Source organism: Takifugu flavidus, chromosome 12 (assembly GCF_003711565.1).
Source record: "Takifugu flavidus isolate HTHZ2018 chromosome 12, ASM371156v2, whole genome shotgun sequence".
NCBI classification, from domain to species: domain Eukaryota; kingdom Metazoa; phylum Chordata; class Actinopteri; order Tetraodontiformes; family Tetraodontidae; genus Takifugu; species Takifugu flavidus.
The window spans coordinates 15494182-15507021 of NC_079531.1; the positions used below are offsets into that span (position 1 = coordinate 15494182).

The 12840-nt window shown below is 44.7% G+C and overlaps 1 protein-coding gene across 4 annotated transcripts; it reads right to left on the reverse strand.

Moving 5' to 3' along the window:
• Positions 1-1981: 1981 nt before the first annotated feature.
• LOC130534723 (protein yippee-like 2) lies at positions 1982-12015 on the reverse strand. Of its 4 annotated transcripts, XM_057049206.1 has the most exons (7): positions 11771-12014; positions 9100-9325; positions 5485-5716; positions 4924-4967; positions 4640-4748; positions 3522-3657; positions 1982-3440 (listed from the first exon to the last, which is right to left on the reverse strand). In XM_057049206.1, the coding sequence occupies exons 2-6, from the start codon at positions 9126-9128 to the stop codon at positions 3568-3570; spliced, it is 504 nt and encodes a 167-aa protein (XP_056905186.1). In that variant the 5' UTR covers positions 9129-9325; positions 11771-12014; the 3' UTR covers positions 1982-3440; positions 3522-3567. The 4 variants fall into 4 exon arrangements, with proteins under 4 accessions (XP_056905186.1, XP_056905185.1, XP_056905187.1 ...); XM_057049205.1 differs by having other exon boundaries at positions 1982-3657; positions 11771-12015; XM_057049207.1 differs by lacking the exon at positions 11771-12014 and adding an exon at positions 8895-9007 and having other exon boundaries at positions 1982-3657.
• Positions 12016-12840: the final 825 nt, after the last annotated feature.

Below are 12840 nucleotides of genomic sequence, written 5' to 3' on the forward strand. Positions count from 1 at the left end.
TAAAAGCAGCGACTCGAACTTTAAAGTGCTCTGTTGGCATTCGGCGAGGAACCGCAGCAGACGACACAAATCTGTTTGACCTTGGAACATTTTGAGGTGCTCTAATGGTTCCTGCAGTTCCGCAGTGGCAGGATACCAAAGGGACGTTCCATCTATACATACAATGAAAATACTCGAACCCTCAATGGTGGAAATAACTTTTTTTAAGCCTTTTTCGGATTAGCGATGCTCCCCAGTGATGGCGACTCCTCTAATGAGCATTTAAATCCAGATAAGTTGAGAAAAAGGTGAAAGATGATTAAACAGTTGTATTTTGACCTGCCTAAGAGTGTTTTACAGTGTCAGGAGCAAATATACCACTTTAAATCTGAAGCCTTGTTTCTGTCATTAGTGATCATCCTGGTTTGTGTTAGTGCTGGTTTGCTTGCTGGTCCCAGTTATAGTCCCAGTGCCTCACTAGCCAGAGGCACCAGATCACACTGAAACGGGCACGATGGCGTCAGTTAGCACTCGACATAGGCGGCTACGACACGATCTCTTAAAGTGAGGCGAAAGCTTTTATTCTGAAAATCTCTTGGGCAATATCTGATGTTTTTTCCTTTGGGTGTGTTGGTTGAGAGCTGAGCGTCGATAAAGTGTTGGGATCGTCTGTCAGATGCATCTGGAAAATCAAATCCAAGCAGTTAATGTTTAAAACCTTTGGATAAATATGAACGGATGGAGTTATGGCTATTTATACGCCGACGTGACTCAGGCCAAGCCAAAACTCTCCAATGTGGGTCAGGCAGAGTTTAAAAAGATGAATCTTGTGTCCCACTTTGGGATGTTTTACATCAGTTCTAATCCCGACAGCGGCCTACTTCTGCGGTTGGATCTGGACATAAACGTCAGCTCCTCTGCTGAGTCACGTGACTCCAGTTTTCCCCTGTGATTCTCATGTCTGTGTTTGCAAAAACATCCGAATTATTGCAGTACCACCTCGGAAAACTGCTCTTCATTCTATTGTTGCTGTTTTATTTTGGTAAAAACCTTCCAGGAACCCCAAAAGCCCCCGTTAAAGGCTCTTCTGCTACGCCTCCCTCTGTGGTAGATTGTGTCATGACTCATGTTTAGAGGAACATTCATTTCGGTCTTTTTGTATGGAGCAAGAGGCATCGTCCATCAGAGGTTCTGGTGCCGGTCGATGCGGTTTGCTAATGTGTTCACTTTCCTCTCTAATTTATTGATTTGAACCCTTCGTCTCCTTCAGTGTCTGACTCATCCTCGTCATTCCCTGAGGAATAGGAGAAGGCTGAGAAGGAGCTTCTGAGGAATCTCTCACTCACCGCTGATCTTTGAAGCTCTTCCTCGAGGTTCTGCCCCAGTTCTTGCTCTTCATCCTTTCCATCATTTCACTTCCTAACAGCCTGTGATGTGATGCTGTGCACGCGCTGATGAAGCCTCGGAAGTTGGGTGTTTTGATTTAGATACCAAATCAGGTTTAACTTTTCACAAAAACTCTCATTGTATTCTGTCAAAGTTCTTCTGGTGTTTCCCCCATTGGGTGCTCCATCATCCCCTCCATGGCACCACACAATGCACGTTACCATGGGAACAACATGTCATCATCTTAATATCAGATGGAAAGCAGTGAGGTCGAGCAGCTGTTGCCAGGCAATAATAACAATATGTCAGATATTACCTTGGAAACATTTGAGAGTATCTCAAAAATCTAGAGGACTGATCCAGATGAATCCTTCCAGAACCAGTGTGTTTAGCTCTCAGATGCTGTATTAGATGCTAATCAATCTCAAGTGAATTATAGCGACTGTTAACCTTGTTAGCTAGTTTTCTTTGTTTTGAATTATTCCTGAGTGCAGAACACCGCCTGATGCAGATTTAGATCAGAACCTCTTCTGCGACGAGCCAGAAAGCTCTAAAACAACCGAACTGAGGAAACCCGACTAACTTGTTGAGATATTGAGATCAAGGCACACAAACACCACATTAGCAGCCGTTTAATGAACCTTTAACGTGCTGTTACATAATATTTGTGCTGTTTGGTGTGTTTACCAACAATCCCATCCAATTATTGATGCTACGACATATTAACAGGTGTAGAACCCTTAGAACATGTCTTTATTTGTCATGTAAATTCCTTAAAACATGTTATAACATTATTATAACACAGTCACAGTGATGACAGTAAAGCTTATAATCTTTATTTTTACTTTGTCTTTGGAAATAACACATATTGCCAATCAACAGCCTCATCTTTTACAAAAGTAATAGTTTCAGTAGAAAACAGTATCATACATGTGTGCGGTGGGGGGGGGGGGGGCATGACTTAAATCATATTCATTGCACATCTTAACAATTATAAATTAAAGACAATACACATGGAGTATTTACAGGCTGTAACACCGGTTAACATGGATGTCCTTGAATATATTGGTGCCTCTAGTTATAAAGCTGTCTCTGGGATCAGAGCGAAGGCTCCGCCAACACGGCTGTCAACATCACACACCCTCCTTTGTTAGTGGGGGCATTAGAAATGGTTTCTGACCTTGGGGTTGCTATTGTATGGTCACTGTTACTGGTTCTGACCGAGCAAACGGAGGCCCATTTTTACTGCTAGCGCGGTGCTAGCTCGGTGGGACCAGGGGCTCGCTGACAGAGCAACATAGTGCACAAACACGGACAACACAATGCTGCCGCTTGGACGACGGAAACTCGGCAGAGAGCCGAGTTTGATTCACACGTGCATCAGGGTTGGAGCAACCGGAAAGAATCGGGAATATAAGATTACCGAACCGAAGGCAAGAAAAACGCAAAAACCCTCCTGGAACCAGAACGGATGGGGGAACATGGATTAGTCTGATCGTTGTGTTGCTCAGTATGTTTTTTATGACAGGGAAAGCTGTTGGCCGTCTGGATTTCCTTCACTCTCCACCAAATCTGCCATCAGGACGGAGAGTACATCCCCTCCGACAGCCATCCAGTTACCACGGAATCAAGTCAGGAGCTTCCTGTCCTGTTATCCTTCCATCCAGATGCTACGCAACTCTACACCCATCTGGACGGGACTCTGTGCCAGCTCTCCCCACCAGACCTTTTCACTGGGCCTGCTGGCGCGGCCCTCAACATCTGGTTTTGCTGTAATCATCTTACGTTCATTCAGAGACAGTGAGTGACCATCAGCTCTTCTGAAGACGCCAGAACTGCGTCACGGCAGCCACGCTGGCGTCCTCCTGATCAATGATCTGAACTCGCGTTCTGTGACTATTATTCACTGGACAAAGTGAAACGCTTTAGATAATCTGCAGGCACAAAGGTCAAAGAAGGAGTGTTGTCATTGTTTGAGAACTATGTTTCAGGAAACATTTGGAAATGGGTTTTCTGGCCGGCCGGCCAGTCACCTGGTCCTGCTGCGTGTGACACCACTGACTCTCTTTGTCAAGCTGGAGGGACGGATAGAGGGATGAGCAGAGGTTACAGAGGTTAATGGTAAATAAGCCAACCCGAATCAGTCCCTCACTCACCACCCCACTCCTCTCCCCTCCCGGGCCTTTCATGGCTGCTCATTCTTTAGTCCCAGCCGTTGTCCTTAATCATGTGGGCCAGCTCGATGATGAACTTGCCCTCTTTATACTTCTGGCTGCTCTCAAAGGCGTGTTCCTGCGGGGCACAGCGCAGGAGCGAGACTTCTTATTTCCGATTAGAGAGACAAACGTTTACACATTTGACGGAATAAAACTGGATATCGGTACAGGAGACATTCAGTTTTGAGGTTTCCCATTAAAGAAATGAATATAACATTTTCAGCATAGCTTTAAATGCCTTTAAATACCTTTAAAAGACAACATGCAAATGGAATAAACTGGAGAGTAAACAGAGAAATAACCATTGGGAAGCTGGAACTCCCGCTTGCTGGCGTTGTCACTGTAGATCATTTAATCAAGATAATGTTTTACTGTCTTAACGGTCCCACATATCTTCAAACTGGCCCTACGCTGCGGCCTGATGCTAATTATTTTAATTACTTCATTATTCAAGTGTTTTCTGGCTCTTCGCATGGAAAATGTCTACAACAGGCTAATCCAACAAAAGCGATCAGCTAGAATATCTGCGGCTTCAACGGAGGGTTCCTGGACTAATTTAGTCTGGGTTAAACGGCGCCAGTCAATTTTATGCAGATTTGGTTCCTTTTTTCATTCATGTTGTAAACATTCTTCATAATGCTCATGTAACCAGAAAGCCATGACCTCTGCAGGCTCCTTTCATAGCTCGTCACAGTCTGGTATTGACGGGTCCTCTAGCAGCTTTCAGATGTCAAATCAGATCAGCTGCTGGCTGGGGCAGCGAGGACTTCAGCAACACTCCGCCCAACTGCGAAAGTTTGAGAAAGCCCGAGGAGATCTGGGTTCACCTTGAATCTTTTCTATTCAAGCTAGAAGGAAAATCCCCTTTTTAACCCCTGGACACTCGGTGTCATATTAAATAACAGTCACAACTGTGTTGCCTCAAAGGTGCCCCACATCTACAGTTTCTTTGCAGTAAGTTTCTGTTCTCCAGCTTAAAAAAAATCATGTTTTGGAAAATCCATCGGGAATTTGAGGGTAAGACTTGATCGGAAAGGAAACGAGGGTTCTGCACTCACGTATTTCCAACCCAGGGTGGTCTTGCAGTTTTCGCAGTAGATGTCGGCAACGGCGTGCAACCCTGTGAGCAGGACCCTCTCCTCAGCTGGGCCACACCCCACGTTCACCCTGAGACACAGCCAGACAGTGTGTTGTGTATGTTGTGTGAATGCGTTGGATTGATGCCACCCACACGCTGATTATCACAGAGCTCCGAGGTTCAAGGTGGTTCTGGTCAGGTTGTTTAAAAACACACCAGGACGTTAATGACACCCGATAGAAATAGGAGTCTTAAAATACTCACACCGAGTTGAACAGGTAGGCTCGACCTTGGCTGCCTTGAAACGACTGCAGAAACAAGAACAAAAGCTAATGTGGCTATTTTCTTTGATGTCATAAATGCTCAGAAGTTCCTGGTCTCATTGATTTTAGTACAATTCTGAGGACATCATCACAAAAGTTTTTGTGTCACAAAGTCTCCTTGCAGTTTTATTGGACTGGTCCAACAAATTCCAGGTGGGTAACCCTTGCATTACTACATGTTTTCTCTGCTTGATGATCAGTTGGGGATATTGATTGACTGCCCTTTAAAACAGGCTGCCATCAGGTAGAACTTCAGCCAATTAAAATCTTTACAGAGTGGCTCACTGTTACATTCCTATTTAGGCCGGAGCCGCTGCGGCCACAATATTCTGACTTCAGGTTGTGGAAGAAATTGGGATGATTTACATTTATTATTTACACTATATAGAAGCAATAATAAAGTTACAGAGCAAGTTCATGCAATTAGGTTGATGTTCTATATCGGTAAAAGTGTTATACATCCTTCCAGAGGGAGACATTTTGTTACCATGTCGACACTTACCTTGGAGATGAGCTCATCGTGGTTGGCTAGGTGAGCTCTGCAGTGGATGCAGCTGTAGGTTCGATGGCAGCTAGGCAGATATGCCTGAAAGGTCTTCGAGCGCGTCATTCTGACCATGGGCGGAGTTGGCGGGCGGTGCAAAAATGGACTGCCAGCCCAGGTCGGCTCACAGGGGAAGCACCGCAACACACAGGTGAGTGCCGTGGTGGGAGCTGGGTAGGGCAGCGAACACCTGAGCAGAGGGATGACAAAATAACAGAAGTGTTTACACATTTGAGAGAGAGAGAAGGCTTTAATTCCACCATCTACTGTAACCTCTTCAACCCAAACAGAACATCTAGTTTGGCAGAGTAGCGACAACAATAGCTCCCTTATAAAGAGAGTCTGGGAATGCTTGATGCCGACCAACACAAGATGAAGCAACACCCAAATATGGGTGTTGACACTCTCTGACAGTCGCCAAACATTGACTCCATTTGCACGCCATTAATATAGACTCGACACTTTCCATCTGTGCTGCCTGGAAAGGATTCTGGGAATCATCTGGCAAGATGCTTGCCTAACCAGAACTTTCTGGCACCGGCAGGAATACCAAGCATGTTTGTGTTGCTCAAGGCGCCAGGAAGACCTACCTTCATTTGCAAATGTGATATGACGGCACACAACAAGCCAAGAAGCTGGGAGGCCTCAGCTACAGACCAGGGTTAAGAGAAGAGAGACACACAGTGGGACGAGGGGAGAGAGCGTCGATCACAGAGGACAGCGCCAACTAATGAAAACAACACCTGCAGCGACGTCACCCCATCCTGCTGCTCCAGAATTGATCCATCTAGCCCCAGCTGGTGCTGCATCACCACCGCTCACTAATCTCCAGTGCATACTCATTTAGCTTCTTAGTAAAATAGAAACAAATATATCTAATTAAAAATATGCCGGTAATCTGAGCAATTTGCATTTCCACTGCACCTAAAAGTTCCAAAAATTAATCAAGAAAGGTTGATGACTGGGGGAGTGGTATAGCAGATGGACCAACCGCTAGCTTGTTGGCCATTCTTCCTTAGACACATTTCGAAAACCTGCTGAATTTCTTCCTCATCAAATGCTCTCAAAAAGCATCTGAACTTCCAAAAGATCAAGATGCAAACATACAGTCAAGTGGATTCCACCAGTCAATATTCTCCAGCATGCAACCCCAACCCTCAAGAATTCTGGGTAATCTGACAAATTCTACCCCACTCTTTTTCAGGGATATTAGGGGTTGAGCTAGAGTTTTTCTTCCCCGGTTAGTAACACACCAAGCTTGTTTTTAAGGGGGGTGGCTTCTGTCTTATGGTACACAGGTTTAGGGTTCATCCCTCTCATGTTCTCTTGTGTTTTTTTCCCCTTGATGTCTGAATCTTATTGGAATTGACATTTTGATGGGTTAGGGTTTGTCCTCTCTCTGACTTTGCCCTTGAATAGTTTCAGGGACCCGTAGGCCTATATTCTACAGATGATATGGAGGCATCAGCGTAAGGATTCGTCTACTCGGTTATTCTACCAAACTACTTTTTTGCTTATAACTATGTATATCTCTAGAACCACATGTTATAACATTTCATGAGTTTTTTTATGCTGCTACATTGTGGGCACTTCTTTGTTTGTTTCTGTGATGGCATTTTGAAAACAAACAAACAAACAGAATAAAATAGAATAGGTATTTGTGACTTCTGGAAAACAACAAAAGAGGATTGGCCTTTTTACTCTTCGGCAATATAATCATTTCCAGTGTCAAACAGAGGCAAATAATGGCTCCTAGGCTTATGAGACAAACTGAAGGACATAAATAAATAAATAAATAACGCAGTGAGCCATGCCCTTGTTTTCTCTCCTCTGTCCTGATGCCAACAGCGTGGGGTAATGGCACAAAGGCATGCTCTGTACAGTTGTCACAGTTGACCCCCTGACACAGTCACAAACACAAACACACACTAGAATGACATTTTCATCGTCAATTTCATGTTGCCATTTAACCAAAGAATCTTCACCAATGTTGACTGCAAACGTTTAATTATCACTCTTGAGTCTGTGGAAGGAAACAGAAGAACCTAAAGAAAAGTGAGACCAGTCTTACTGCCCTGTTGGGGCACCAGGGGACATGGTGAGGCTCCACTTCACTGCCTAGGAGCAGTTTATTTATGCTCAAATGAGTGTCTTGCCACGAGAGTCTTGTTGAGAAACAGGAGTTGATTACCTTGATGTGTAATGTAAACTTTGCGGTACGTCTCAGTTATTGTAAAATCAACCATTTTTCACATGCTGATCAGCTTGGGATTGGATGATAATCATATATTACCACACAGATGTGAGGATCAGCAAAACTTTAAATCCACAGCTGTTAAAGATAATACTGAACAATAAGAGAGGCTCTGGAAAGGCAGCTGCAGAAGATACAAATCAGAAAGATGACACCAAGCACAAGGCTGCTGCACTCTCTTGTAAACCCAACTAATCGATGACTGTAATAATCAGCCTCTTCAGCAAGAAAGCAATTTTTGCATTAGCAACCAAATCTAAGTGATTCCTGCAATTTTTTTGAATACTACTATTGTTTTCAAAGTACACGTCTTCCACCATTTTGCTCACTCACCATAATCATCTGCTGTCTATGAGAGATCTCACCCTCAAATACTGTTAACTAGAATAGAACAACTGCAACACCGTTCCATGGATATTGAGCACTAGCAAGAATGGCATTTATTGGGGCAAGAATGGCCTTTATTGGCCAATTTTGGTGATGGATTCAGGTTTTTTTGGTTGCATCCTTGGCAACATCTTGAGGTCCCTGTTGCTGGGGCTGGGGAGAGAGTTGTAAGAGAGCTCCAACTGAGGAAATTTCCTTGACCATGCCAAGGGATTCAAGGATGAGAGGCATCAAAGACAAGACTCAAACTCCGTCGTGCATTCAACTTGTCCATTGGCCTGAGGTCAGTAACCCATGGTGAGGTCGGTGGTGTTGCCAACTCACAGCAGAAAGATTTCCAAATCTATGAGGTGAACTGGGCAGCCCAATCCTATACCAGGTTTGTGGGGAAGCTCAACATACAGAACACCTACTGTATGAGTGCCGCAACTCTTTTCTTCACATGAGTAACGGGGCGTAGGGTATTTACGATTGTGAGGAGTACAATGTGGTCATGGGAGGAAGGTAAATCAAAGTCCCAAAGTCCAGGGATATGTCTGATCTGTGAGGGAAAAGGCAGCGGTTGCTGATGAGAGAACTTGCTCTTGGTACAAGTTGGGCAAGCAGCCGCGAACTCTTGGACTTGTGGTGGCTTGCTACCAGAATCTCTCTCAGATTCACAACATGGTGCACAAAACCTCTGGGTGCGAAGACAGAGGACAGCTATGTGCCCAATATATAACCTCACCTCATAGCTGGGATGGGACAAGTAGATGTTTGGGTGTAATCAGATGTAATCTCCTCAGTCCTTTGGGTCAGGACTTGGCCCTCAAGGGACCACGTTATGCAGCTCTTCCAGTGCTTGAAAGAAATGCAAGAGTACACCAAGGTTTGCGTTCTTTGACCTGAGTCTGAAAGAAAGGTGGAAATTAAAGTGGGAGAATAGGGCCTACCTTGCCTGAAAGGGGCTCAGCCTCTTCATTAGTCCAGAGTTATTCCAAGTTACGATGGTCTGTCCGCACAAGGAATGGTTGGGAAGTTCCTTTCAACCAGTGCCACATTCTTCCAGAGCCAGCCTGACTGCTAACAGTTCCTGATCATCCACATCATAGTTCTGCTTGGCAGTATACAGGATAGGAAGGCACATGGGGGAATCTTTGAGAGAGGAGGCTTTCTCTGCTGAAGGGGACCAAGAAAAATATACATTAGATGAGGTATAAGGGTATGGCCCTCAGAACTAAATCCCAGAACCAAGTGTCTCTGGAAATTTGTGAAGCCAAGGGAGGGTTGCCACTTATTTGGCTTCAACCATCGGTTACCACCTGTATGTTCCTGAGGTCATTGCCCCTGAGCAATAAAAGTAAGATATGGAGAGATGGTGACATTTGAATAATTGATAACAAAGTAACGAAGTAACTTCTCCAAGACATGGCAGAAATGAGTGTCTAAATCTGCCCCAAAAATAATCCAAATGTTGTTGAAATGATTGAATGTGAACCAACTGAGCATATTGTTATTGAAGGCTTAGAAAACAGCGGGGGCACTAATTAATTAATCCAAACGGTATAATTTTATAATGCCCGCTAGGTGTTGGGTCATTTTTTTCATAGATTTGAATGAGGTTGTATGCATTACAGACATATTTCATTTGGAAAAAACTTTCCCCATGCAGCAGAGGCCCGTTGAGATCAGAGAGGGACGCGGGTAGCGGGTCTTTGTTTTGATGCCATTCAGCCCTCTCAAAACCATGCATGTGCTGAGAGAGCCATTCATCTTGCCTACAAAGGAAAACCCCGCTTCAGTCGGCAAGGAGGAGGGGCAGATAATGCCTGACTGTAGAGCAGCAGAGATGTTCTCATCCATCGGCCTCCTTTCTGGTCCAATCAAGGGCGTTAACAATGATACGGGTTGATAGCACAGTCGTCCACTTGACTGTAATGGTCCCTGGTTACGGGGGAAAGATCTGGAGTTTCCTTGAGGGCAGCCAGAAAAGACTTTGGGAAGCAGGTAGTGAAGGGAATGGATTCCCATTCAGAGATCTTCAATGTTGCTCAATGAATGGATGGAACGTGCCTAAGTAACCACTGGTGTCCCAGCACTAGCTGGTAGACCAGCACCTGTTCTGTGTGGCCATCTGAGCGTGTTACTACTACTTACAGTCACTGGGAGCACTGGAGCATAATGGTTTACTTCATTTCACTTGTTGAAAGCTGTTTCACTGAAGGGAGTTTTTAAAAGGTTTTGCTTGGAAATTGAAAGTGAACAGTGAGGCGTTTCTCAGCCTTAGAAAACAAAGACTGATTCCAGAACGCTGGTAAGATCAAGAAAAGTCCTGGTTTGGAACTTGGAATGCAGGTTTCACTAGTAATGTTCGGTAATTCCAGGACTCACGCAAAACGCTTTCCAGCCTGTGGAGGTGAAGATGGGTTGCCCAGGTGAGTGAGCAGGAGCATTGGGAGGCGATGGCTACAGAGTCATCTAGCCACTGGAGCTGCTTATTGAGCTGGGCCTTCTATATATGGATATGCTTCCCTAGTTTACACTGTTGACCTCTCGACTGCAACGAGGAGGGGACGGATCTCCCAAGTCAATAATCAGGCCGTTTGCTTACAGCGCCACATGAGTCCATGACTGGCCAGACTGCGCTGTCAGAACCAGTTAGGCTCAACTCCAACTCAGAATGCAAAACAACGTATAAGGAGGACTTCAGGGTTTTATAGCAAAGGTTGACCCAGCAGACAAAGCAAGTCAGATCAGTAAATACAAATGAAAAAAGCATTGTGCAAAGATGGGAGCACGAGAATTATACTGTACATTTAGAAAAGACTCTTCAGGCTGTTGCAATGCTACCAAACTCTGCAAACACTAGATTTAGCACTTAAAAACAAAACACGCCACGTTGCCAGTTGGATGAGAGCTTTCAAGGAGTGCAGCACACAGCTGTTTGCCTGTTGTAGAAGTGTAGTCCACCATCATTCATGCTGTTATAACTAGCACATTCATGTTCATAGTGTGTTGCTCGGATACTAAGTGAAAAGCTGGTTCAAACTGCGAAAAGGCTGCGGCTGTAGGAAGCAATGGGCGTGCGTGCGCGCGCCTCGACGCGTTCCAGTTTGCGTGTGCGCGTCTCTGTGGTGAATCAGGCAGTGGCGCACAAGCTGAACTTTCGTCACCATGGAGCAGAGATGATGGGGATGCCGCGGCCCGATGTTGGAAAACACACGCTTGCGCACGCGGACAGACGGACACCCTCCCTTCCCTAAAAAGCACCAAAGCAACAGCACCCCCCCCCCCAACGCACGACAGCCAGGCCAGCACCACAGGGGAGGATGATGCAGTTACTGACACGTCGTAGAACGCGCACCAGGTTCTGAAATCCGAACTCAGCATCGCATCCACGCAGGCGACACACCGACCCACGACTGGCACGGAACGCGCACAACTGCCAACATAATCAAGACTATTATCACAGCAGACTAATTCCCGCAAACTGCGCACATAAATAGATAGATAGATAGATAGATAGATAGATAGATAGATAGATAGATAGATAGATAGATAGATAGATAGATAGATAGATAGATAGATAGATAGACAGTCAGATATCAAAAGACATTATTTTACCTGTGAATAGAATAAAAACGAGTCTCCGCGCTGCCAGGAAAATGCCGCACGTCGTTGTTTTATTTCAGTGCCAAAACAGAGGTTCCTTCAGCATTACTGTCCAGACGAATGCCCTCTCCTCCCTGGTTCGGCCCTGGGAAGTCTTGAAAAGACGCAATGTTTTGACGCGCAATGGTGCCCGACAGAGTTTAGGACACCCGCACTCAGAGAGAGAGAGAGAGTGAGAGAGAGAGAGACACACACACACACATACACACACACAGAGTGAGAGAGAGAGAGAGGCACAGAGAGAGAGAGAGAGAGAGAGAGAGAGAGGGGCACAGAGAGAGGGAGAGAGAGAGGCACTGAGAGAGAGAGAGAGAGACAGAGACAGGAAGAGAGCGTTCTCTTCTACTTACTTCCGGGTTCGCTTATAAAACGCGGCCAAGCTTTTAATAACAAAAGCACGTGACACTCACAATAAACAGAAATTACATTTCGTCTTAATTTACATCTGTTACCATCTAATATAATAATCTATATAATATATAATCTAACAATGCCCGCTAGTCTGCAGACTAGTAGACATAACTAAATAACTCCCTTTTTAGATTAGATTAGATTAGATTCAACTTTCTTGTCATTACACATGTCACAAGGCAACGAAATGCAGTTAGCATCTAACCAGAAGTGCTTAAGTAAAAAAAATAAAAAATCCAGAAAATCACATTGTCTGATTTTTAAAGAATTTATTTGCAAATTATGGTGGAAAATAAGTATTTGGTCAATAACAAAAGTTCATCTCAATACTTTGTTATATACCCTTTGTTGGCAATGACAGAGGTCAAACGTTTTCTGTAAGTCTTCACAAGGCTTTCACACACTGTTGCTGGTATTTTGGCCCATTCCTCCATGCAGATCTCCTCTAGAGCAGTGATGTTTTGGAATGCCCTTGCTGATGGTAAAGTGGGAGGGGTCAGAGTTCAGCAGGGAGACAGCACTGGACTCACACAATAACATTACAGTTCTCTAAGTGCACACTGAATATTATATATTTTTATATGCATGTTCTTCAGGTAATCTCCTTTCTG

What these genes read in the sequence shown, in the direction of transcription:
- LOC130534723 (XM_057049205.1), bottom strand. Translation starts at nt 9,128, where the DNA reads ATGAAGAGGCTGAGCCCCTTTCAGGCAAG. An exon ending in CTGAGCCCCTTTCAGGCAAG is followed by an intron (nt 5,717 to 9,099) that starts GTAGGCCCTATT and finishes CCCTCTGCTCAG; the next exon opens with GTGTTCGCTGCCCTACCCAG. An exon ending in ACGATGAGCTCATCTCCAAG is followed by an intron (nt 4,968 to 5,484) that starts GTAAGTGTCGAC and finishes TTGTTTCTGCAG; the next exon opens with TCGTTTCAAGGCAGCCAAGG.